The following is a 23690-nucleotide window of genomic DNA, read 5'->3' as shown; positions in this document are numbered from 1 at the left end:
CTTTAAACCAAGCAAGCATTTAGCACACAACTGTTTTATGTTGCACTCAATCCCAGCACTATTGCATTTTTTTTGTGTCAACAGCTGACTCTTGACAAGTGCACCTTTCTAATAATAAAAAGCACAGGATGGTAGTTGTTAGTTCACTAAATCCCTGTGTATTTTGTATTTTGAATTTGAATGGCTGTAGAGTTGACAATTTGAATCCCTACTGCACATTTGCGGTGTACTAAAATGATTGTCTATTGCTGATCAAATGACTCCTTAACTTCCTTATAGTTTCTTAATGGTTGACACATTGTGCCACAAGACTTAAGCAATGCACAAAACAAGCATCAGCTGTAATTTAATTTTATCATTTCATTCAGTATGCATACTTAACGTATAGTAACTTCATTTTGCAAAACATTACATAATCATATTTTCTTTTAAGCACAATTAACTTTTCATCAATTGTTTTAAACTGTTTTCTTTTTATTCCAACTGTCATGATTAAACTGTCATATGGGTTTCTCTCCTATTCCATTTTCATCATGATGACACATGAATATTTGTTTTTGATTTTCTATCGTTGCTCACCTCATTTCTCTGTCCATTGCTTGCAGCCTCAGTACGAAGGTCATTTGGAAGTCGAGGTAGACGTGGGGTCCATGTATTGAGTAGCTATAGTAGTGAGTACGGTGTTATTAGAAACCCCTATGATCCCTAGTTGGATTCTGCTCCTACTCTACTGAGACTCTTCTTTTAGTTGTAGCAAGGCTACCATTTCAAACACAAACCAATGACCGGATATAATTTAAAAGGTTGTTGGGAGGGTTACTGTATTTACACTTTTAACAACACGCACAACATACATAAAATAACATGCAAGTGCTTTTCCTTTGCAGTCCGGCCTTACTCCAAAATTGATTTGTCTAAAGAAAGTTGCTGAAATGTACTGACAATTTGGTACATTTTACACCAAGTGAATTCATACAACTGACTTCCCTACTGCTGCATGTCTGGATCTTATACGTTGTTGGTCGTGTCAGAGACAGAATGACGTATGGCTTTTTCGTGCATTTCCAAATGTCCAAAGATCAGGAACGGTTAAAATATTCTAATTTGCAGCTTTCTGGATTCAGAATGGTCCTTGCCTTTTCCAATTACATAAGTCTGTGTAATACATATACATACAGTGGATATAATGTTTTTCTTCCAGAAAGTGGCATTATGTATCTACTTTCTTTTGGCTTTAGAAGAATAAAAGTGAAGGAAAGAAGAACAGTCACAGCTTTGAACGAGTGGTGAGTCAACAAAGGAGAGGGTGAGATTGTATCAACCGAGGAGCAATTTAGAAAGAACATGGAGAAAATCTTAGTTGAGGGAGACATCAGTGATATAAATGGAGAATATTTGAAAAAGAGAGAAATGTAGTATAGATACAGGAGAGGTGCCTTGGGAGCAAGTGCAAAAGAGGAATTGAAAAGAGCTGAGCCAAGAATTGGAAGGGAAGGGTTGCCTAGGCGTTAGAAGAGAAATGGAATTTGTTTGTTCCTTGCTTTCATTTAGAAGTCTATGCAGGCAACTAAGCTTTCTTCAGAGGGGAGGAAGTGTAGGAGCTAATTCTTATGTAAAACACACACATGCACGCACGCACGCGCCAAACAACACAGGGAATACCTACAATATGTTTGGACTTGTTTAAACTTTTAAATCAGTTTGTCTGTGCCTTTAGGCGGAGATATTAGCCTAGTTTGTTTATGCTTCATCTGTAATTGAAACTACAAAAGTTTTAAGACGTGACTCATGCCAAATGGAAGGCAGATCTTGTTCTGACAAATGAGACATTTTGTGCTAGTTGAAGTAGGAACCCTAACGGAATTCTGGCCAAACACAACAAAAGAATAAATACTGCTTTTGTTTGCCAGATTAAGGGGTAGGGGCCCTTTCTCTTCTCTCTGCTTTAAAAAAACAACTCTCTATTGATATTTTAAGAAGAAATCTTCTAATGATCTCTTCAGGTCTTAAAGAAAGTCCTGCAAGTCTAAAATACAAATATTTATTCACTAGAGAAAAAAATCTCGGATTCACATTTTATTATTTGCTGTATTGGGCTGCTATGTTTATCCGCTGTATCTATAAAAATGGGAATCTGAAATAAAGTTTTGCTTTCCTTGGAGTGCAGCTAGGCCAAAACAAGTGTATTCATTCATTTGGCCTTATTGAACCAGTTTGTAATATATTTTACAAATATCTGTCAAACTGCAAATTAAAAAAACATTTCAGGCCAAGGAGATAAGAAAGAAAAGCCTTACACTAGTTACAAAAACTATTTTAGTTCCGTTTCATGATTCTTCAGACATTATGTTGAAATCATATCCTCACAAAATGCACTTCACTGTTATACTATATTCTTCCTTTCATGACTGAGGAAGAGGAATATTCTAAATTAGTGGTGTTACTTTTTCACTTGCTCAGAATGTTATGTCTAAAGATATTCTTTCTGATGGAACAGTCTGTTTGGTAGACTCGTTTATATCCTGCGGTCTTATGGTTGGCTGAATGGCCTTTTGCGTTTTGATGATTCAGACATTCTGACTGTGGTTCTGTAGCTTGGCCAGAAGGTGCTCTGCAATGACTCGTCAGTTTCTGTCCCCGGCACGCCCGACCTCTGCAGGTCTACAGATCACCACACACTGCGGCAGAAAACTTGTCTCCCTAACGCAGGCACTCAGACACACACACACACACACACACACACACACACACGGCTAGTTTCCTGCCTCTCTGTTGAGCTTCCACCTTCTCTGCACTGACCTGTCCCAACAAGAAAAAAAGCCTATGTACAGAGTAGACGTGCACTTGCGCACACAGTTTCCCAGCCCTTCAGGTCGGTCCATTTTTGTCCTCCTGAATCTTCAATAGGTTTCAGTATTTGATCAAGCCTTTCATCTGATGACATCAAGCGTGTTCACTAGGTTACTTCATATTCATCACCATCTGATCCTCGCCACAATATTGCCAGAGGTTTGGCAATACAAGGGGACATGATTCAGTTATTAAATGGTGTAGCCTTAAATCTGAAAATTACAATGATGAATGGTTCAAACGCCTTCCAGCACTAGACATTCCACATGTTCACAGCATGTTAGTAAGTTTCCACATGCTTGCTTTGCTGCCACTGCTTTTCCCCTCAGCTAGTACTTACTTAGAACAGAATCTTTGATTTCTTTTCAATACTTTGTGCCTGAGAAGTGCTTGATTGAATTTTTTCGGTGTGGGCTCTTGAAACTAGCTCATTTACATTTACACCGGCATCCACATTTCTCCAAAATCCTTCAAATAATGTTACAAGATGTTTTGAATGTGGGAGATCTACACGGTCACACTGCGACATTAAGTGGTTAAATAAATCCAGCACTACTCACTGTTTACCCGCAATTCTTTTCTTTTGGTAAAAGTCTGGCTTGCATAATATCTTTTTTCCTTTTAGAAAGTTGCCATTTCTTTCCATCTTTTTTTTTTAAGTATTTGTGATTGTAGTGGTTTGTATCTGTCATGTGATATAAATGTATACGTTTCCATGTCTTGTTACTATGCAGCTGCATTAGTAACGAGGACAGAATTACTCTGAGACTCTTAAAGCAGAGTTGCTTTTAAGAGGCTCCTTGCTTTGTGTAAATGAGTGTTGATGCGTTGACCTGGACAATTAATTATAATGATAAAACAATGTTTTTAATGGAAATTGGTTAGTTCTTTCTCAAATTCTAATCTGAGTTACATCACCTGTGTTTCATTAGCCATATTACAGTTCGCCACACTTTATTTTCTTTTTGATCAGCCATCAGTTGAATTTGTATCTCTGTCCAGATCATTGTGTAACACTAACATAATGTAACTCTATTTAAACTGGTAACTTTAAAATGTCTTCCTGGAAAGAAATAGTTTTAGAGAATAGTCTCCTTTTTGTATGTCTTCCCCATTCCCAGATCTTTCCCTGATACTCTTGGATGGTTTTACTTTCCTTGTCTCTTTCCTGAATGACAATGGACCAAATCTTTAGAGAGTAGTTTGCTGTAGTAAAAATAGCCATATGGTTTTACATAAATGGTCATTAAGGAAAGAAAAGAAGGAAACAAAATGGGTGCATTTTCATCCTCTTGGCTGAGTGTATGCCGTGTCCACACTTTGCTCAACAGCAGCTGTCCTTTCCAGTGATCATCCTGATTCCGTAAATACTCTTGGCACAGAGATCCTAGTTAAATGTCAAGTCAATGAGACGGAGATGGTCCTGGTTTTACATTTTAGATCCCAACACGTTTGGGAAATCTATTCCAGGAACTGTTGAGCACAGTGCAAAAGTGGCCACGTCATACCTGTGAAAATGATACCCAAGTTGAGATCTGAAACAGATCGGACAGAGAACAGAATAACTTATTTCTGTTATCTATGCCTCTCCACCAGGCTCCATCTCGTCTCCGGGTTGGCGACGGGGTTCTGTGACGCCACGCGTCACCGCCATCCCGTGCCCTGGGTGCCAGCATGACATTGACCTCGGTGAGCGAGGCATCAGCATGCTGTTCAGGAACGTTACTTTGGAGAGCATTGTGGAGCGCTACCGCCAGGCGGCACGTGCGGCCGTCGCCATCATGTGTAACATCTGCAAGCCTCCCCAGTTGCAAGAAGCTACCAAGAGCTGCATGGATTGCAAGGCTAGCTACTGCAATGAGTGTTTCAAACTGCATCACCCATGGGGAACCCCCAAAGCTCAGCACGAGTATGTTGGCCCCACCACCAACTTCAGGCCCAAAGTAAGCAACGTTATGGGCGGCTTTAGGGACTGATTATTCTCGCTGACTACAATGTTAAGAACTATGTATCCTTAAGCCGATTTTAGACTTGGTTGCATTGTCGCAGTAAGAATGCTAAAAGCTTCATTACATTTTGGTAATAATATCATCACAGTGGTCTGTCACACTGCAACTTAATACCCACTTATATTTGTGTGTGATGTTCAGGTGCTCATGTGTCCAGAGCATGAAATGGAAAAGGTCAACATGTACTGTGAGGTGTGCAGGCGCCCGGTTTGTCATCTCTGCAAGCTGGGAGGATCCCACGCCAACCACAAAGTCACCTCCATGAGCAGTGCCTACAAGATCCTCAAGGTACTGTGTCACTAACCCTGGGTTAGCTGTCATAACTGCCATTCAGAATGTCACAATTTATCTTGGTAAAGTTTGTATGGAGACGCACACAGATATTTGATCATATGAAAGTATAAGGTATTTGCACTTGACTCTTCTGAAACACTACTAACTAACTATGTGGTGAAAATGATCTCGCTGCACATCTGATAATGAGGAGACTTTCTCAGTGGTTCAAGCCATTCATTCTCTAAGAAAATCATTTGTGAAATGTAATGAGATGTAATTGGTTATGTTCAAACACAAATGGCTGTCACAGAGCCGCTGTAAATTGTATTTATTTTTACTGACCTCTGCTTCATTCGCTCATCTCCTGTTGTAATATTCATGACTGACCTCACCTGTAGCTTTCCTGCCTTACTCCAATCCAAATGTATCAGATTCCCTTTGTTTGGACATCGAAAACCAGTCTAGTAAACCAGACAATTGTCAGCTACCTGTCCTGCATGTGTTTTCTAGTCCGGGAGCTGTGGAGGAGATCAAGTATTTGTGGTGTGTGTCACTCATCCAATCAGAATAGGGTGCATGGACTGATTGTTCCCTCTGTGAAATGTGAAATCTGATAAGCTAGTCCTTGTCAACACAGGGACTGGTCTTATCAATATTTAATGTGATCATTTGTACATTTGTAATATTATCTGTCTTCTCAGACTGCTTGAGGCCATATTAGATGCCCACACAAGCCTGAAATCTGTCTGTCATTAATTGTACTGCACAATCATAACTTTATCACTGATATAATACAGTTGTTTGCTCTTTCAGCAGCAGTTGCCAGCATGTGCATTATTAGACTAGACTGTCCCCGGCCTGTCATATTTGTTAACAATCTCACGTGTGTGTGTATATATATGTGCTGATGTTTTGTTAGACCTAATGAAACGCACATTCTTAACCATCTGATATATTATTGTTTCGGTCTCCAGGAGAAGCTGGCCAAGAGTATCCATTTCCTCATCAGCAAAGAGGACCAGGTCAGGACTCAGATTACTGATCTGGAGACGCTCATCAATCAGACTGAGGTAATAAATCGGTGGTTCGCACGCTGCTGCCTGCAAACCCCCCAAAAATCTGTTCACACCTCAACCCAAATTGACCCTTGCGTACGGAACCATTTGTGCAGGGTGGGGTTATTGGTTGGTCCATTTGGTATCCATTTAAATCAACACTGAGGTTTTTAATGTCGATTCTATTCTTTCTCTTGAACATTTTACAATGAGATTGTTGTGCTACCTCTACACTGCCACAATTTTATTGCGCTGTTCTCCAAAATCTCACTATATTTAGAAATGTTCTTTTACCCTATCTTCTGGGCCATCTCGTCCATCGGTGGCAACTCTGATTTGTGTATAAAAAGAAAACGCAAATCCCTATACACAGTGCCTACTTGAAACCTTGTACAGTATACTCCATATAGTGTCCCCTTATTCCTTTAGTTAACCAGCTATGACTGACTAGGCCATTTTTAAAGGAAGTATCCCTCCACCACAAGAGGAACATGTACTACTCCATTTGTTTTCTTCCACATGCATCAGTGTTTTATATACTGTGGTCTACTGCTCTCAACCCGTAGGTCATTGTCTCTGTTGCTATAGGGAAGGTAATTTAAACAAACACCATGCAAAGCACACAAACATGGAAATATACAGTTTTGCATCCTCTCATGGGGCTATGTCAAGTCTCTGGCCCTGTTCTGATTACTTGCTTGTTGTGTTGTGCCTAAATGCACAAAGTCTCTGTACGTCGGTCTGTCTGTGTGTAATCCACGTAACTCGAGAACCGCTCGCCCCACCGCAGGGGGTGCAGTGGTCTGTGTCGAGTCGGTCGGACCAACGGAGGTCCAGAACCGCCCCAAAAGGCCTCTGCCCAGGCTCTGGACAGGGCCCTTATGACCATAAAAGGGACACAGACATAATAACTGGGTGGGGCATGCATTTCCAATTTGCATTGTTCCAAGTAGGACAGTGGCACCGCTGTAGAGGCTCCAACGCATAATATCTGGGTGGGGCATGTATTTCGAACTTTCATCATTTACAGGCACTGCTGTTTAACATGCAGCACATGGCCTGCTCAGTGAGGGAGTAATTAAACTAAGCTTTTCAATGTTGGCTTTTTAGTGCTGTAGATCATATTTACCCGTGTTCAACCTCACTGACAAATGAAGGTAGCATCTATTCTCTATCTTTATTACAATAGACCAGCCTTTATTGACAGATTTGCATAGCAACAGCACTTAAAAAAATATGATCATGTAACCTGGCAGGATTTTAACCATGGTAATGTCCTATAATTTATCACTGGCTCAATGTAATTTTACAGGAGAATGGTCAGCTAGCAGAACGTCAAGCCAATGAGCATTTTGAGCGTCTGTTCGAGACCCTGCAGGAGAGGAAGACGGAGATGTTGAGGTCCATCGAGCAGTCTCGCAACCGACGCCTGGATCAACTCAAGGGACAGGTACTGTATAGCGTGTTTAATGTAATCTACTGTAAATGTACTGAATCTTTCTGTATGCACGCGTGTCCGTGTGCCCCCCACATATCTCGAGAACCAACTGATCGGCTTCAAACTCTCATGTGTTGTTGAGGGCTCGATAGGATTGGACAAGTCGGTCTGGTTAGCGGATCTCCAAAAGTATCTTTAAACCAAAAACCCACATGGAACAATATCATGTCATAAACTGCTCTCCAAGTATAATTATGGAGATCCCTTCAGATTACTGCAAAAATGGCTACTGCATTACCTGGAGGTAATGCCAGTTGCGTTCCCAACTGGCATTGTTCCCAATGGGTATCGCTTTGAGCTTAATTAATACAGTGACATCCTGTTTAAATATGGACAATCCCACAGATGTCCATTGGCACATAAAGGTGCCATGCTTACACTGTAAATATAATACTATAAAACACTAATCAAGCATTAATGGTTTTCTAAAATATTTACTGTACTCTGCATTTGATATCAATTATACAAATTAAATCATTATTTTCTTTCTTAGGTGGACGAGTACCAGGGCATGCTAGAGAACAGTGGTCTGGTGGGCTACGCTCAGGAGGTTCTGAAAGAGACAGACCAGTCATGCTTTGTACAGACTGCAAAGCAGTTGCACATCAGGTAGAATTTATGTTCTACCCTAACCAGAAAATGTAAAGGGAGGTTTATGCATTCTTTTTTCTGCCCTATTAATTCCACGTGACTTGCAACAGTGAGCTGGGCTGGGGGCTTCATTCAGACAGAACCAATAATTGCAGACGGGCAAGATTCTTTCTCAAGAATACAAACTGTTGGTATTCGCCTGTGCTATGTGTTAGAAGGGTTCATGTCCTGAAGTATGATATCCAGCACAACAGAAGCCTAAATATAAGGGAGTGGCATTACTGAGGACGGCTGGAAGAGCTAATATTGACAAATGGCTAATATTAGCTAACACAAGGGGATACCGTTTACACAGCAAATAAAGCCATGAAAATACCTGACGGATATGTTTTTGTAGTGTACTGTATGTGCATATGGCAGAGTATCATCAGAGCCATTGAAACACGACTGAGTTACCCGTTCACTTCATGGGGCCAGTCCAATGGCGGCTCTTCTACATGGACTTCTATTGGCGAAGTGTTGGGTGAAGAGTGACAAGTCCTGGACCGGTAGTTGGCAGTGCACTGGACCCGGGCAACAGCCCAGCTTTAATCTTAAATTCCTTTATTTTAGATAGTTTATTTTAGTATACATAAACATTACAGAGACTTTAGTTGACTTGTCACTGTGCAATACTTTAAAACAGTTTTATGTTGTTGCACACATGCCTATTTGCCCTGCCCTCGTTGAAAACAATGTATTCAAACTCCAGCTTGTCACACTCCAGGCTGCATGAACAGCGCTCAAGCACTGTTTTCTGACCCCTCAATGGCGCAACTCCCTCAGCTATATATATGTGAAACCAGTTGGACTGTGGTATAATGCAAATTCATTACCACTGCCAAGTTAGTTTGATTACATCTAAATATTCACATCACCTCCCAGGGTCAAAGTCCTAACAAGCTCTAAGTATGAAAGGAACAAGGCCCAAGTAGGTGCAATCATCTTAAGGCTCAAGTAGGTGTAAACATCTTAAGGCCTTCAACCACACAAGAAATTTGACTAGTTGGGTGAAAAGGGAATACCTGAAGCATAATGATAACCATGTATACTCGCCATTGAAAAACACAGCGTCCGCATCGGGCACCAAAGGCACCTAACAGAGCACAAAATATGACTAGTTGGGGAGAGAATTTACTAAATTCAGCGATTTCACTATGAGAAATGGTGCATTGTCCACATACAATACATGTCCTTGTGTTCCCTGGCTCAGTGTATATAATGGGGATTTGGTCTGTTATTTTAGTGCTAAAGTCGTCAATCTGATTATGTGTTTTATGGGCCATGGGCCATGTGCTTGGTAGTTAAGGAAAGTCTTGAGGACAGGTGAGGCCAGACTTGATGGTATCCACTAAGTTCTGTGGCCCTTGCTCCAAGCCTGCTAATTGATCTCCTTTAGCAGCTTTGGACATTCAGAGTTTTTTTCCTTTCAATGTATTGTTTCTACAGTTTTCCCCACAGTTTTTATTTATTTAATCATCGTCATCTGACAAAGTGTTTGAAACCCATCTTAAGAAACTATAATCCAGAATGATGTAAAAACTAGAATTTTTATGGATATGAACATGGACATGTGTATACATCTGTACACATTTGTATTTGTTTGTATGACAAATGTCTTAGTTTTTTTTAAAGAAATCTCAGTTTATTTTGTGAAAATGACCAACTTTTACTTCGTACAGAATCCAGAAGGCCACAGAGTCACTGAGGACTTTCCACCCTTCAGCCGACCCCTGCTTTGATGAGTTTGCGCTGGACACATCCAAAGAAGAGAACCTGCTTAAGGAGATGTGCTTTGGTGGAGGTAGGAAGACCACATTAACCACTTGAATCCTGTTCTGTAGATCTGCTGTTTTTGGGGGGGATAAAAAGAAACCTATGAGAAATGCTAAACTTAAATTAATGTGGTTAATTAAAATATGCAATTTGTATCAATGTGGATGTGGTTTTATAGAGCTGGGTGTTGGGATCGCTTAATCTCGCCCAATATTCATTACTAGTGCCCATTACTTTCACTGGCCTGTGAACTGTGCTGTATGTACAGTTCATCCGCAGCTAAATTGGATTACAGATTACAGCCTATGATCTACTCGCAGAGGACTTGTGTTGTGCAGCTACAGTATCCCCTGGTTCAGTGCTGTGTATGCAGTGTAGGTGTAGGCCCATTCTGTATGCCTCTGCTCAGGTAGAGCGTGCTTTGACACTAGTCATACATGGTCAGACTCAATGTTTTATTAATGCCAGCCACATGGGGTTTGAATCAGTCAGCATCTCTGGGTTTTGCCGCATAGAGCTATACATTATCTGGAGGAAAGACTCCTCTAGGCTCTAAAATATGATTAAATTCAAATATACAAAAGTATAGGTCAATCAAGGTCACCATAAAACGCAAACCATAACAGCCATAAAATGTTGATATTCATTTTTATGATGGAAACGAACACAGAAACCGATTGTTTTTTTTCTTCTTTATTCCAAACCTTTGATTTGACAATGTTTAAAATCATTGTCTGATCTGGATCAGAATGTTGCCAACATCCAATCTTGAAAAACCTAGCCACCTATTGCTGTTAGGCAGGTTTAGTTCTAGCAGAGAGCTGTCCTATTAGAGGCTTTTAGAGTTAATAACATTTAGCTAGTGAGGTTACAGTTGCCTATGTTTAGACTTCATGGAGATTAAGATGGCCACATTGACCCAGTATTAACAGACAGACCTATCTGGATGGCATTATTCTGAAACGGTTATGTCAGTCATGATTGCATTCCAAGACCCCATCCCCTACTAATCGATATTCTTTATATATATTGCAAAAAGATTGTGCTCTAAACTGGGTGTCCTTTTCTGGAAAGCACTATAAGCAATTGATGCCTCTGGTTACTTTAAGGTAATGCTTGCTCTCAACTGTGGGAAACTGTAGTGACATCTACACACTGCAGTAATTTAATCAGTTATTTGGCAGATGATGCAGCTTTGTGTCCTTGCACTAGAATGGATTTAAGGATAATTTGCCTTTAGGCACATGTGTTTGTGCTAAAAAAGAAGGCAACTCAAACGGACTGTAAAGCCTGAACTATACTTGGTTGCGTGCATGTGTTGCGCACTGAAAATAGGCAATCTACAAGTTCACAACACTGCAGATCTGCTATGAGTGAATAATGAAGCCATTTCTGTCATATTTATCCCAGAAGAGCATGTCTTGAACCATGCTCAAGTGTCACTGACAAACACCATTTAGATCAGTCAAATTCCATTGTCCGCTGCCCTATGAGATCACACAGCCTCACCACTACATAATGCTGTATGTGTTGGATTTGTTCCCACCGGGCCTAGCCTGGCCATGTTTTGGAGGCATCTTTTCCTCTCTCAAACATAAGGGTGCGTTTGTGCTCTGCCCTGCAAACCCTGGCTTAGCCCTGCCGTGGGGTTTCACCCCACGCTTTGCTGCTGAAGAGGCTGCAGTAGCATGTGTTGTTTCATTTTACTGCCAAAGTGTTCCATTTCAAACCGCGATTCTCATGTGTATGAGGAGACTTTGAACAAGGGGCACTTTGACAAAGTCCGCTTGTCAACAGTACTTCTCTCTCTTGAGTCTCTTCTGTTTCCATGGAAAGTCAACTTTGAACCATCTCAACATTTACCCCCCCTTCAGTGCACTCATGTTCTTTGAAACTTTCCTTCATAGTCGAGTGAGAACATGGAGATAAATGATATGGGCTAAAAGGCCTTGTGAAATGAATAATTATGCGAGAAAGAAAGCCGCTCCCTGTAGTGTAACTTATCCATGCCTCTTTATTCCTGGCAGTATGTAATCAATAGAGCTATTTTCCTCAGAATAGCTGAGCTCCTGGGATGGCTGACATTTGTGATGACTGCTGCTCTCTTCCATGTTTATTGCTCCATCCAGGGGTGCCACAACTCCAGTGCACTCTGTAATCCAACTAACATCTGAAAACTATGCGTACGTGAAAAGGTTGCTTGACGAAAAATGTTTAAATTGTCACCACTTTTATTATCTTGTATCATGGGTGGCTTTTATTCAGTGCACCAGTGTATTCTATGAGAATTGTGCATTGTATGAAAAGAAAACAAATCCCTGATGATTGTGACCACACTCGGCAATTCTAGCTGTACTAGCATGTTTCCACAAATCTGGCTACAGGTAGAGAAAAGAGTGGGGTGAAAGGGAGATCCCCTCATTTTCAACTTCGGCCTCTTGTCATATATTTCTGCTCATCTCACTTAGTAGGCTATTAACACCCCCTTCCGTCGCTTGTCAGTAGGGCTAGGATTTAGACCATAATTGGGAATGTTGAAAGGGAAAGAAAATGGGCAAATGATTGAACATCAAGTACTTTCCATAATGATCCTAGACCTTACAAGATGAGGACAAGGACCTCTATGGGATTCTGTCTCAGGTGGAAAGGCTGAGAACGAGGGAGGAGAGAATAACAGATGATTAGGGAAGCTGGAGTATTGTGGTGGAGATGGAACGGGAAGAGAACAGAGGATAGGTGGCAGTATTTCCTTGATCAAAAACCAAACTGGAGCCTGAGTTTGTCAAAAGAATGAGGACAGAATGGAGATGAAGGGGAATGGAATGATACAATGGAGGATGAGTCGGGACAGTGAATGAGAAGGGTAGGATAAAGCAAGAGGGGGTGAAAGGGGGCAAACTAAGGCGGGGGGGAAGTAATGGAAGGGATTTGCAAAGTGCATTTCCTGGCAGTAGATCAGTATGGGAACCTCTTAGCACAGTTCGCAGGCTCCATTTATGCAAGACCATCCTGTCCATTGTCCTAAGTGGATGGTCCTGATCCCGGGCCAATCTAATCTTGGAGATTCTTACATAATCCGAAGGTGTTAAAATGAGACTTTTTGGGCATGCATTTAAAGGTGTAGTGAAATGACCATATCTGTGGTCATCATATGGGCATGCCTAACAATGGATGCCAAAAAATGGGCACATTTTTGTGTTTTTTTTATATCAAAAGTCCATAAAAATATTTTTAAAATTACTTCCTGAAAACTAAAACGTGCTGCGTGTTGACGTGTCGAGGCCCACATCAATAAAAGCCAATAAAATGAATCACCATTCCCATTGCTTCATTGTCCTCCACAGCTGATTAAAGAAGCCGTCTCATCCCTCCCCTGGGGGACGGATGAGACAGCTATGTTTAGGTGTTTTGGGCTTTATGAGCAATTGAGCACCATGATCATCAGTTGCTAATGATTTCATTTGGATTCCATAGAGTCCAACTTAAACACTGACTGCTCTGCTCCATAAAGCTAGTAAAGTTGAGGCTGTTAGTTTCTTGCCGTTTCTGTCCTGAGTAAAGTCGTGCTTTCATCTGAATAATAACCACTTTAAAGGTGTAGTGAAATGATTTTCACACTTTTAGACCATATCCGTGGCTAACAATGGAGTCCATAAAAATATTTTTTTAATTACTTCGACGTGTCGAGGCCCACATCAATAAAAGCCAATAAAAATGAAGCTCACCAGTTTGATTCCTATGCTTCATTGTCCTACTCATTTTAAACTTGATCATCACGCTAAAATATGTATAGGTTAGAAATTATCCCCTGGCTTTGCCCCACGTCGCTGTCACTTTGTTTACATGGGACCCGGGCAATGAGAAGAAATTGTAACTAGACACCATAAGGGTCATAAAAAAAACGGGTTACAAAAACCTCTGAGTGTCCTCCTCCGGGCCCCTATAGAACAGCAGGAAGGTTTTGCAATCTAAACCCAATTGTTTAGGAAAAGGAGTACTAGTGTTTCACAAATCACAGATTGGGACTTTTTTTTCTTGAATCCATAGATCTGACACTGAAAGAAATGGACAGTTAATTCAGATCGAGCTGATATGATTTCGGCATGTAATAATTATTTCCTCTGTTTTCTATCTGCTCCCTCCTCCAGTCCCAGACCCACCTCTGATTGACCTGTCCCGTAGCAGAGTTTACAATGAAGGTACCATCTGCTGGAGGCTGTCTGAAGACCACATACCTACAGATCATCATGTCTTAGAATTTCGCCGGTGGGTTCATGATGTACTGTTACACTGAATTCACAGCAGCAGCATTTCCCTTCCACATTCTGAGAAAGCAGTGAGGTTCAATGCATTCTCTATGGAGAGGAGCGAGTAGCGACTGCCGCTTCACTCACCGCGGCAGATGGCAGAACCAGTAAAAAGCTGAGCGGCAAAGTCGAGAAAAGACCACATCTGCAGCTGTGTGCCAACCATCACAGAAGTGCACTGTGCTCTGGATTAGGAGTGGATGAGGTGTACACAGAAATGGACTACTGTGTATCAAAACTGTACTGTATACAAAATATGGGTCATTTGTCCAGGCTTTTTCTGTTTTCTTTTGAAAACAAAACACCTGGACATTTGCATTCATCAGGATTCTGGACAGTGGATGTTCCTGTATTGAATTCATTGTTATAGATGCATTTTTACACTAAGATTTTGCTGTGTATTTGACATCTTTGACTTCATTTAGGAATGTGCACATACAGTATGCAAACGAGAGGACCATTCCACTTGCTGGTGGTCAGCCATATGTGATGTGACGTATCCGAATGAACCAATTTGTTGTTTCCTCCTCTTCTCTATGCGCAGACTTGGGAGCCCTCACCAGTCCCCATCCCAGGAAGATGGTGAGGACAGTGGGATCTGGAGGGCCGTGGAGAAGGTTTACGGTACAAGCACTGTAGTCTGTGATCTGGAGGCCAACAGCCTGTATGCCTTCAGGGTCCGAAGCTGTCGTAACTCCTTGTACAGTCCTTACAGCCCAGAGGTCACCTTCCACACACCACCTGCTACTGGTAAGCATGACAACTCCAAGGCTGTGGATCCCAAACGGTGTGCTCTCAGATAAGTTGTGTGGATGTCACAAAGTCCCAAGGCACACCTATTATTATTGTAATCTATACATAATACACTCTTAACATCCTGATGACTGCTGTCCGTAAAACAAAATTCTGAAAGTGATATGTTTTAAATATTTTCAGTATATTTCCGAATACACAACCAAAATATACGCTTCCTTATTTTTGGCATGTAGTTATTATTATTATAGATTTATTATAGGTGATACAAATAAATACATATAGATTATAATAAAGTTGTTTCCAAATTTCCCAGCCTGTGATCGGCAAGCTCGCAAAGCCTTTCTTTGGGTGTAAAAAGGTTTGAAAACCACTGCTCTAAGGGAATGGCTGCACAATAGTGAAGTGAAGTTTTAGTGGTGGACGTGGTAGCATGTACTGCATGTGAACATTAATGTACCGGGTGGGTGACGGGAGATGTTATTAGATTGCACAAGCACACACACTAATGGCAAATTAGTGAGATTGTGTGTTGTCATGCCTCATTACTCTTCCTCAAGCTGAAATAATTTCTGAGGTATTTTTTTTAATGCAATTTATGCCAATTGCATTTATTGGCACAGATAGTGTTGTTATTTTGAGCATTGGGCTGCTGGGTATTATTGAACTAGTCCCTTATCGGGCCTCATTTTGTCAAGGCTGCGACTTAACGGTATTTAGAACCGTGCCAGATTTGAGGAAGATTGTCAAGTGAGACAGATGCTGAACTGTGTCGTAGAATGCATGGCAGTTGGTGAAGCGCAACGTCTAGGCTTTCTTTTTTCCCACTTCATCACCATAGTAACTCCTTTTTGTATTTCAGGCAGTTGAAACCGCCATACTATTGAATGCATTTTAGGGATTTATTTGTCTATTGTGACAGCTTTGAGAGGAACCCTGGAGTTGTGGAGTTTATTCTGCATCTGCTGTTGAATTTTTAAAGCTTGCCAGAAAAACTCTTGGTGGATTTCATTCAAAGCACCTCTAAAATATCTATCGTGTGTGTGTGTGTGTGTGTGTGTGTGTGTGTGTGTGTGTGTGTGTGTGTGTGTGTATATGTATATATATTATATATATACACATACACCATCTCATCTATTGCCTGCTAGGCCATCCTCTTTATTTTACTCCTATTCAATATGTGGAGTCTAAGCCATTGCATTTGAACTTCTAGACCTTTGGAGTTATGGTTATCCATACCATAGCATTTTGACATTTGGTGACATGACATGCCTCCCTCTGATCTGTTGGGCTGTACTACTATCATGTATGCTCTGAGCAAGACTGGTTGTTAGTGTTATGTTTGGAGTTTCACATTCCTGTGTTCTCTGGTTCGTGTAAGAGGGAGCGGATGGATTCACTGTGTGTCAGTAATGAGGTGGAATTTTGGGCCAGGACAAAGGACGACAACAACACACACAGCAGGAGGGACGCGACACGCGCAGTCACGCTCGTGCACACACACACACACACACACACACACACCCCAAACTACTTCCTTTGACTTCCATGACATATTTCAGGATTAGAAACATTGATTATTATATCAACAAATCTGAAGAAGTTATAAACACTTATTTAATTGTATTGGCTGCACAGCAGTGTCATGCAAAAATAATGCATTTTAGCTGATGAAACATATCACATGGTTCATAGGTTACATGGAGCCAACTCTTGAAAGCACCTGACATGTCTATTGTTTGCAATTCTATTACTTTTTTGATTAATGATCGAATAATCGAGAAGCACACGTTTTATAATTTGTTTTAATTTCTTTAGAAATGTCAACGTTTTATTTAATCCACTAAACCAGTTTGGTGTAGAGCATTGTCGCACAAAAATAGAGAATATACAATCTACAAGCTTATTTGAATTCGCTGCAGTCAAGGACTGTTCATAATTGAGATGTTGTATTAAATACAATCTGAAAGAAAGATCTATCTTATTAAAACAATCCTCACGGCACCAGTATAACGACACATTCAATTATAATTTTTGTTACCTAGATATTGTTGTCAGGTAAAAACCTTGTATGCCCAAAACCAGTGCTTTTCAGGAAATGTATTTATTATTTAGTTACAAGCTCTTGTGAATAATTTTCAGTGTTTAAATCAAATATTTATAAAACCCCCAGACAGACCTAACCACTTTCAACCTGGTGTCCTGATTTTGGGCATTGTTTATGGGTGAAAATTAATAAAGAAGAAATTATACAAATGCAGATCTACAAGCTCATAACATGTCACTCTGTGACATGTAGGGAGCTTGTAGATCGAATACTTTAGTACAACACTTTTAAGAAGTATAAAATGGGGCATTAATGTGAAAGAATACCCAGTTACCCACCAAGATGAAATATGGAGATTCAACATAGCTGCTCTACAGCGATATTATATAGCTTGAGTAGTACAGTCTGGTGTGTTTTAATCATGCCCTAGTTGTTATGAGAATTACCCTGGACACATGCTAATGAAATGGGCTTCCCCAATGTCAGCTGCATGAGATGGTTGAGTGAACAGGCATAATTATGTCAGACTTTATGTAGCCTATATTATGCTAATGATGGCCTTTGGCCCATTAACTATTTATATAGTTGTTCATTTAATCATAGACTGATGAGGCCTATAATGACCAGATTTCGCGTGAGAAAGTTGCTCTGTATCAGAGGGGGCTGTTCTACATACTGCTAGATTACAAATTGCTCATTGATTTAGCAGTTTGAACAGCTGTGGTATAGCACCCTCTTGTGTCGGCAGCATGTAATTCCCTATATTTACATTTATATGTCTTGCCTGTCATGTTTTACTCTTACGCTTGTCAAATCTGTTTTACCAATTGCTCTATTCTCATTCTTTCTGACTTGTAGCCTTTAATTTCCTCTTCAACGACAAATGTGGTTTCTCTACGGAGCGTCTGCTACTGAGTAAGCGGCGTGACAGTGTGGAGAGCGTGGCAAGCATGGCCTTCCTCCTGGCTGCAGAGCGAGTGCAGACTGGTAGCTACATCTGCTTGGACTACATCATCGGGGACTCTGGCATCTCTCAGGGCAGGTAAGCCTTCGAACGACAGTAGCTGGAAGTTGCACTTGTCTGAGCAATTTGTAGCTTACTTTTTAGATTATTATATAGGCCTCCAAATCAGGAAAAGCTGGTTTATTCATCTTTATTTGTGCATTGTGTCATAATATTAAAAGTGAAACATGCACAACCTCTGTTTTGCAGGCACTTCTGGGCCTTCAGTGTGGACCCTCGGTGCTACCTGGCCAAAGTGGGTGTGGTGTCGGACTCCAAACTGATTGAATGGTTCCACAATCCCAGAGATACGAGCAGTCCTCGGTAAGTTGAAGTCTATGATGTCCATGCAGATAATGCTACGGTCAATGTAAACACCAGTGCTGCTTACTTGACCTTAATTTGAACCGGGTAATTACATTTTAAATACCCCATTTTAATTACTAAAATACTACATGGGCACCTGACTATAACACAGTACACCACACATGCACACGTAAACATATGCATATGCACTCTGTCTCACTGCATGTTATTGAATCATGCCTAATCCTGTGATGTAAGAGAACCAGTATTAACTTGTAAACAGCTTAGTCATTGACAATGCCTGCCTTTCTCACTGGATCAGCTCATGTAAAGGGATGTGAAGGAATGCATTTGTGCAAAAATAATTCTATTCTATCATCATGCAATGTAAATCATGGCAGGTGACAGACTTCCAAATGCTGTGCAACATTCAGAAAATACTTTGAAGCTACCATATTCAGCATTTCTAAGGAAGTTCATTATCTGACACTGATGCAAACGCTTTGTGTTCTACCTACACAGGAGACACTGGGGAATTATTTCAGTCTCAAAGTGACAACTAAATTGCCATTTGCAATTATTCCTCAAATTAAGTCACGCAAGGAAGGAGCAAGACAAAAACGCATACTACCAAACTTGACAAGTTACCTGAAGATCTCAATCCTAAATACATCCATATTGCAAAGGTGTGCAAGTGTGTATGTAGGAGGAGTGCTATAATTTGGAGAGGATGATTGCAAATGATTACAAAGGTTTTATGAAATCTAAATGTGCACTGAGCATCACAGTTAAAGTATAGTTGTATGGCAACCCCTACTGTTGAGAACTGGTATTGCAGTATCAGTACTGGTCGATTGTGACCATGGACATAATTGGTTATCGGCCCAAATTTCATTATAATGCATTCTGAATTTAGAGCTTTCGTTTAATGTTAGAAAGTAGACCAATTACCTGTCACACGCCTTGGTTTCTCTTCCATCTCCAGTTATGATCACGACAGTGGCCATGACAGTGGCAGTGAGGACACGTGCTATGAGGTGTCCCAGCCCTTCACCCTTCTCACAGTTGGCATGGGAAAAATCTTCATTCCAAAGGCTTCTTCCTCATCCTCCGTTTCCACGGCAACTGCCTCTTCCAGTGACCCTGGCAGCCGTGTGCTACCCATGCCACAGCGCATCGGCGTGTGTCTGGATTACGACGCGGGCCGGGTTTATTTCTTCGACGCAGACACCATGAGGTGCCTTTACGAGAGGCAGGTGGATTGCTCTGGAATCATGTATCCTGCCTTTGGCCTCATGGGTGGTGGCAAAATCCAACTGGAAGATTTCATCACTACCAAAAGACTGACTTTCTAGGCAGATATATTATGGGAATAATAATGTGTCAGGGACCCTTTGTGTCTGGGTTTATCCTGGATGTGAAATAATGATCTATAATCTACGACTACTCTTGTCTTGTACTAAATGAGAGATGGGGTTTCTCTGAGAGGGTAACAGGGTATGATCCAAGAGATGGGTCTAAAGATCAAAGGTTGCTTCTTAAGATCTATAGTAGATCTATAAACGGTGGTTTTCTCCAAGAGTCTGGTCTAGTATGAGCCTGCTTGTGTGTGCATAATGTATAATCTGCACATGGCAAGACTGTCACTAAAAGTTAGATTTGGGATCTGATCCCAGATACAAAGACAATCGGTGTAGATACGATTGGACTTCTCTAAATACCAAAGTCTCTGTATCTAATAAGCATACTGTATTTGACCAGGTTCTAATCGACAAGACGTACAGCAATGGTCGACTGTTTGTTGGCTGCAAAGCTAGTCTGCTGTCCACTAAAGTCAATCTTAAATTTTTATTCTTGAAATGCCTTCTAGTTCACTGTTAAATGTTCTTTTGCCAGGGTTATTCTGTATAATTTTAAATAATTCAGGTTCACATTTTATTTAGGTTGATATTCACGTTTGTGTATAATTGGAATTCACATCGTTTTGACTGATATTCACCACCATGGTTGTTTCTATTGTCATTTCTGAAGTAGCCTAACTATTTGTCTCTATGTACTGTAGCAGCACAGGTCCAGTTGTAATTTTAGTTTGACCCGGAGAGCTGCATTAAAGCTAGCACCTTGGTGCCTTTTTTGTTTTGTTTGGGAAGTTAGTCACTTAGTTAGCTAGCTCTAGCAAGCACATGTGGTGTCTATTTCACATGTATAATAGCATAGGATTATCACCAAAAATATGTACATGTTTGGGATTTTACTGTAGGCCTATACTGATATTATCTCACGATTTTAGTTTACATTATTCCATTTTGGTTTTGTAATGGCACACCTTTAACAATGTTTATTTAGCTATTTTTGCACACAAAAAGAACACTTGCACATGTTACTCTAGTTGAATTTTGTAAACATAATAATCACATTGATCTCTCACTGTAACACACACACAAAATATGCTTTGACTGTCACTAAACGTGTCATGGAATATTTACCCAGTTTTAAAGGCACCTGGTCCACAGCATTGAATGTTGTCTTAAACGAATCAAAATGCAAGAATAGTTGACCTGTATTCAATATCAGCATTGTGTCTACAGATGTTTTCTATATCAGCATTGTGTCTAAAGACATTTCTTAGACAATAGCTGTCAATGCTGTGATTCAGGTACAATAATCGTGTCTGACTTAGTTGGCTTAAGCAGCACAATTTTGTTTGCCAGCAAGTCATGGACCTAGAAAAACTGTTGTGGCTGATCATGTTCTTACAATGCAAGTTCTATCATACAAATCACAGTTCAAGATATTGTTGCTTGCATTGCAGATAGACATAACATTGGGATCTCTTTGACTAGCAGATCTAACATGAGGTCCAGTGGTGGGTTTGGCCATCAGAGATGGACATGTAAGGAGTTGATTGGCTTTGGTTAAATCCACTCAGACATTTCAATCTAACATGGCAGACAGGATAATCTGTCTAACTCTTCTGAATGTCTGTTGGGTCTGCACGTGTGCCTGATTGTTGGTACTGGTTATTGTGGAGTACTATATCCTATGGGCTATGGGAGCTATTCTGATTTTAAGAGATTTGTTGCATTGGAAACCTGGCTTGAGGTAGTTTTACTGCAGCATGTTTGGCACTTGGCATTTCAGCCTTTTTTCGATTTTATCACGATCCCTTTTGGTCATCACAGGCAGTTCCTGTTCACTCCCTCATTCAGGCTCGTCAGTCTCGTTTATTAATTTAGATTACACATGGAGGATCAACCCTGAAGCCAAATTTATACATTGTCGTATGGCCGCATCATTTGCTGAAAAATACATCCATTATTTTCATCACGTCACGCGGTCGTACAACAAAGTTTAATTTTGCCGTAATTCTACTCCGTGGTTCCTCTAGTACATTGTTGTACTTTCATTGATATGTTTTTATTCCGGGAGGTTTAGGGTAATTGGTGTGTGTGTTTTCTCAGGTTTCTGGCCGCAGTTTGGCCAAATGCTACCTACCTCTCAGACCTGGAAAACCTTAACTACTATACCTTTCCTCTCAGAAATGAGGTTAGTTTGTTTTTTGCAGCTTTTGTTAGTGTCCTTTTCTCATGTTTGATAATACGCTAAATTTAAACATCTGATTTTCAACTTCATGTACATATTTTGATCTAGATTATTATTTGGAGTGAAATTAAACATTAAACTGCTATCGGTACAGCTGCAAATGGTTCATACTATTCTGTTCGTATTTGTTGTGTAGTTTGTTAACCCTCAATGCTTAAAGTAAGTTTGACAAATGTGTCGCTATTGGTAAGTTTATTGTAGCAAGTAGATGTGTCCCTGTTTGTCGTCTTCAAGGGCATTTTCAAATGGCAGTAACATCTCTTTTTTCATTTGTAGTGTTGGTTTGCCAATTTTCAAGCTTTTCCTTAGGTGAAAAATATTTTAAATTGCATTATTTAATATTTTACTTATTTACTGTCTTATATATATATATATGTTTGTTGTATGTGAATCTTTTACATACTAATTTGTGTTGCCGTATTATTCAGTTTGAACTGCTAACTTTAACTCCTAAGTTACAGGCCTGAACCGCTACGTGTTTTTAAAATGACTGTTCTTCAACACCTAAGTCCATGCAGTTACAAAATGGCAGGTTCAGGGCTTTCTTTTCATCACAGAATGTATTCTTGTAATTTACATTTTACAGAACAAACTGAATGTCTGTTATTTTTTTGTAGATTTAGTTTTTCTGCTCATTTTTCACAGGGGATCACAGCAACATTACAACTACTGTAGATATAGAAGTTAATTAAAAGACTTGTAATCTTAGCAACATAACTGACTAGGAAAATAATGCATCAGTTATGCTGTTTAATAGTGCATTTAAAACCAAATATGCAGACTTGCTCCCAATCTAATTTCAAGCTAGCACTTTAAAGTCTATAGCATGTCAGCAAAAGGTTTGGCTCTGCAGGTGTGTGTTAAATCGTTGTGCAATATTACCTAGGCTGTGAACGGAGCAGGAAAAATTGTGTAGCCCGATTGGGGCATTTTTCACTGTGTACTTTTAGAGTTTGTTATACAGTAGCTCTTGCATTTAATAGGAATATGAGCGACACCTTATTTAAATTTGGGTGCATTTATGCTTGCATAAAATGTAACTGGTTTAAACTCTAAAATAGTGACAGTGTGATTCTCCAGAGGTTTGGGATGTATAGTGTGTACAACAGTATGGTGGCTTTCTGTAAGTGTAGTATGCTTTAAATGGATCTAAAGTCTATCTTGATTCCTAGAAAAGCTGTGCTTTTTACATATGCTGTTTTACCAATAAAAACTGTAGTGTTACTTTTTAACCAGCGTTGTTGCCCATTTATTTACAAGACAAGTATTTTAAACCAATATGCCATTTCCTCCACACCTGATCTATCATACACAAACTATAGGCTACATTTTTTTGCATTTTTAAACATTGTAGTTTTATAACAAAGTGTGTGATTGCGAACGCAGTGAGCACTTACTATGAGACCTAGCAGATCATATCTGTCTGGCTGTCTGTCTGTGTGTGTGTCCGTGTGTCCCCCCTTTGTGCCCATATATGGAGCTGAGTTTGTGATTGATGCAACACACTCCATATTTGGACGTATAGCTGCTTTGGGGACTCCTTATATGGTTATGGCTAAGTTAAAAACTTTACTTAA

General features: G+C 40.2%; 1 protein-coding gene across 4 annotated transcripts in view; it reads left to right on the top strand.

Moving 5' to 3' along the window:
• The window catches only part of trim36 (tripartite motif containing 36), a 30943-nt gene extending 7598 nt beyond the window's left edge, over nt 1–23345 (top strand). For 3 of the 4 annotated variants that reach the window (XM_080766989.1, XM_080766988.1, XM_080766990.1), the window contains exons 3-13: nt 4447–4793; nt 5001–5147; nt 6110–6205; nt 7503–7640; nt 8182–8297; nt 10001–10122; nt 14243–14360; nt 14946–15151; nt 18060–18243; nt 18415–18528; nt 19496–23345. In XM_080766989.1, coding sequence (XP_080623115.1) covers nt 4447–4793; nt 5001–5147; nt 6110–6205; nt 7503–7640; nt 8182–8297; nt 10001–10122; nt 14243–14360; nt 14946–15151; nt 18060–18243; nt 18415–18528; nt 19496–19865 — 1958 coding nt within the window. In that variant the 3' untranslated portion in view covers nt 19866–23345. Of the gene's footprint in view, nt 1–608; nt 672–4446; nt 4794–5000; nt 5148–6109; nt 6206–7502; nt 7641–8181; nt 8298–10000; nt 10123–14242; nt 14361–14945; nt 15152–18059; nt 18244–18414; nt 18529–19495 lie in introns of those variants that run through there. The other variant, XM_080766991.1, reaches the window with a different exon arrangement.
• The last annotated feature ends 345 nt before the right edge of the window (nt 23346–23690 follow it).

Source organism: Protomyctophum bolini, assembly GCF_963924005.1.
Source record: "Protomyctophum bolini genome assembly, chromosome: 6".
In the NCBI taxonomy this organism is placed as follows: domain Eukaryota; kingdom Metazoa; phylum Chordata; class Actinopteri; order Myctophiformes; family Myctophidae; genus Protomyctophum; species Protomyctophum bolini.
The sequence above is the reverse complement of the archived record's forward strand: the minus strand, read 5'-3'. Positions and strand labels throughout refer to the sequence as shown.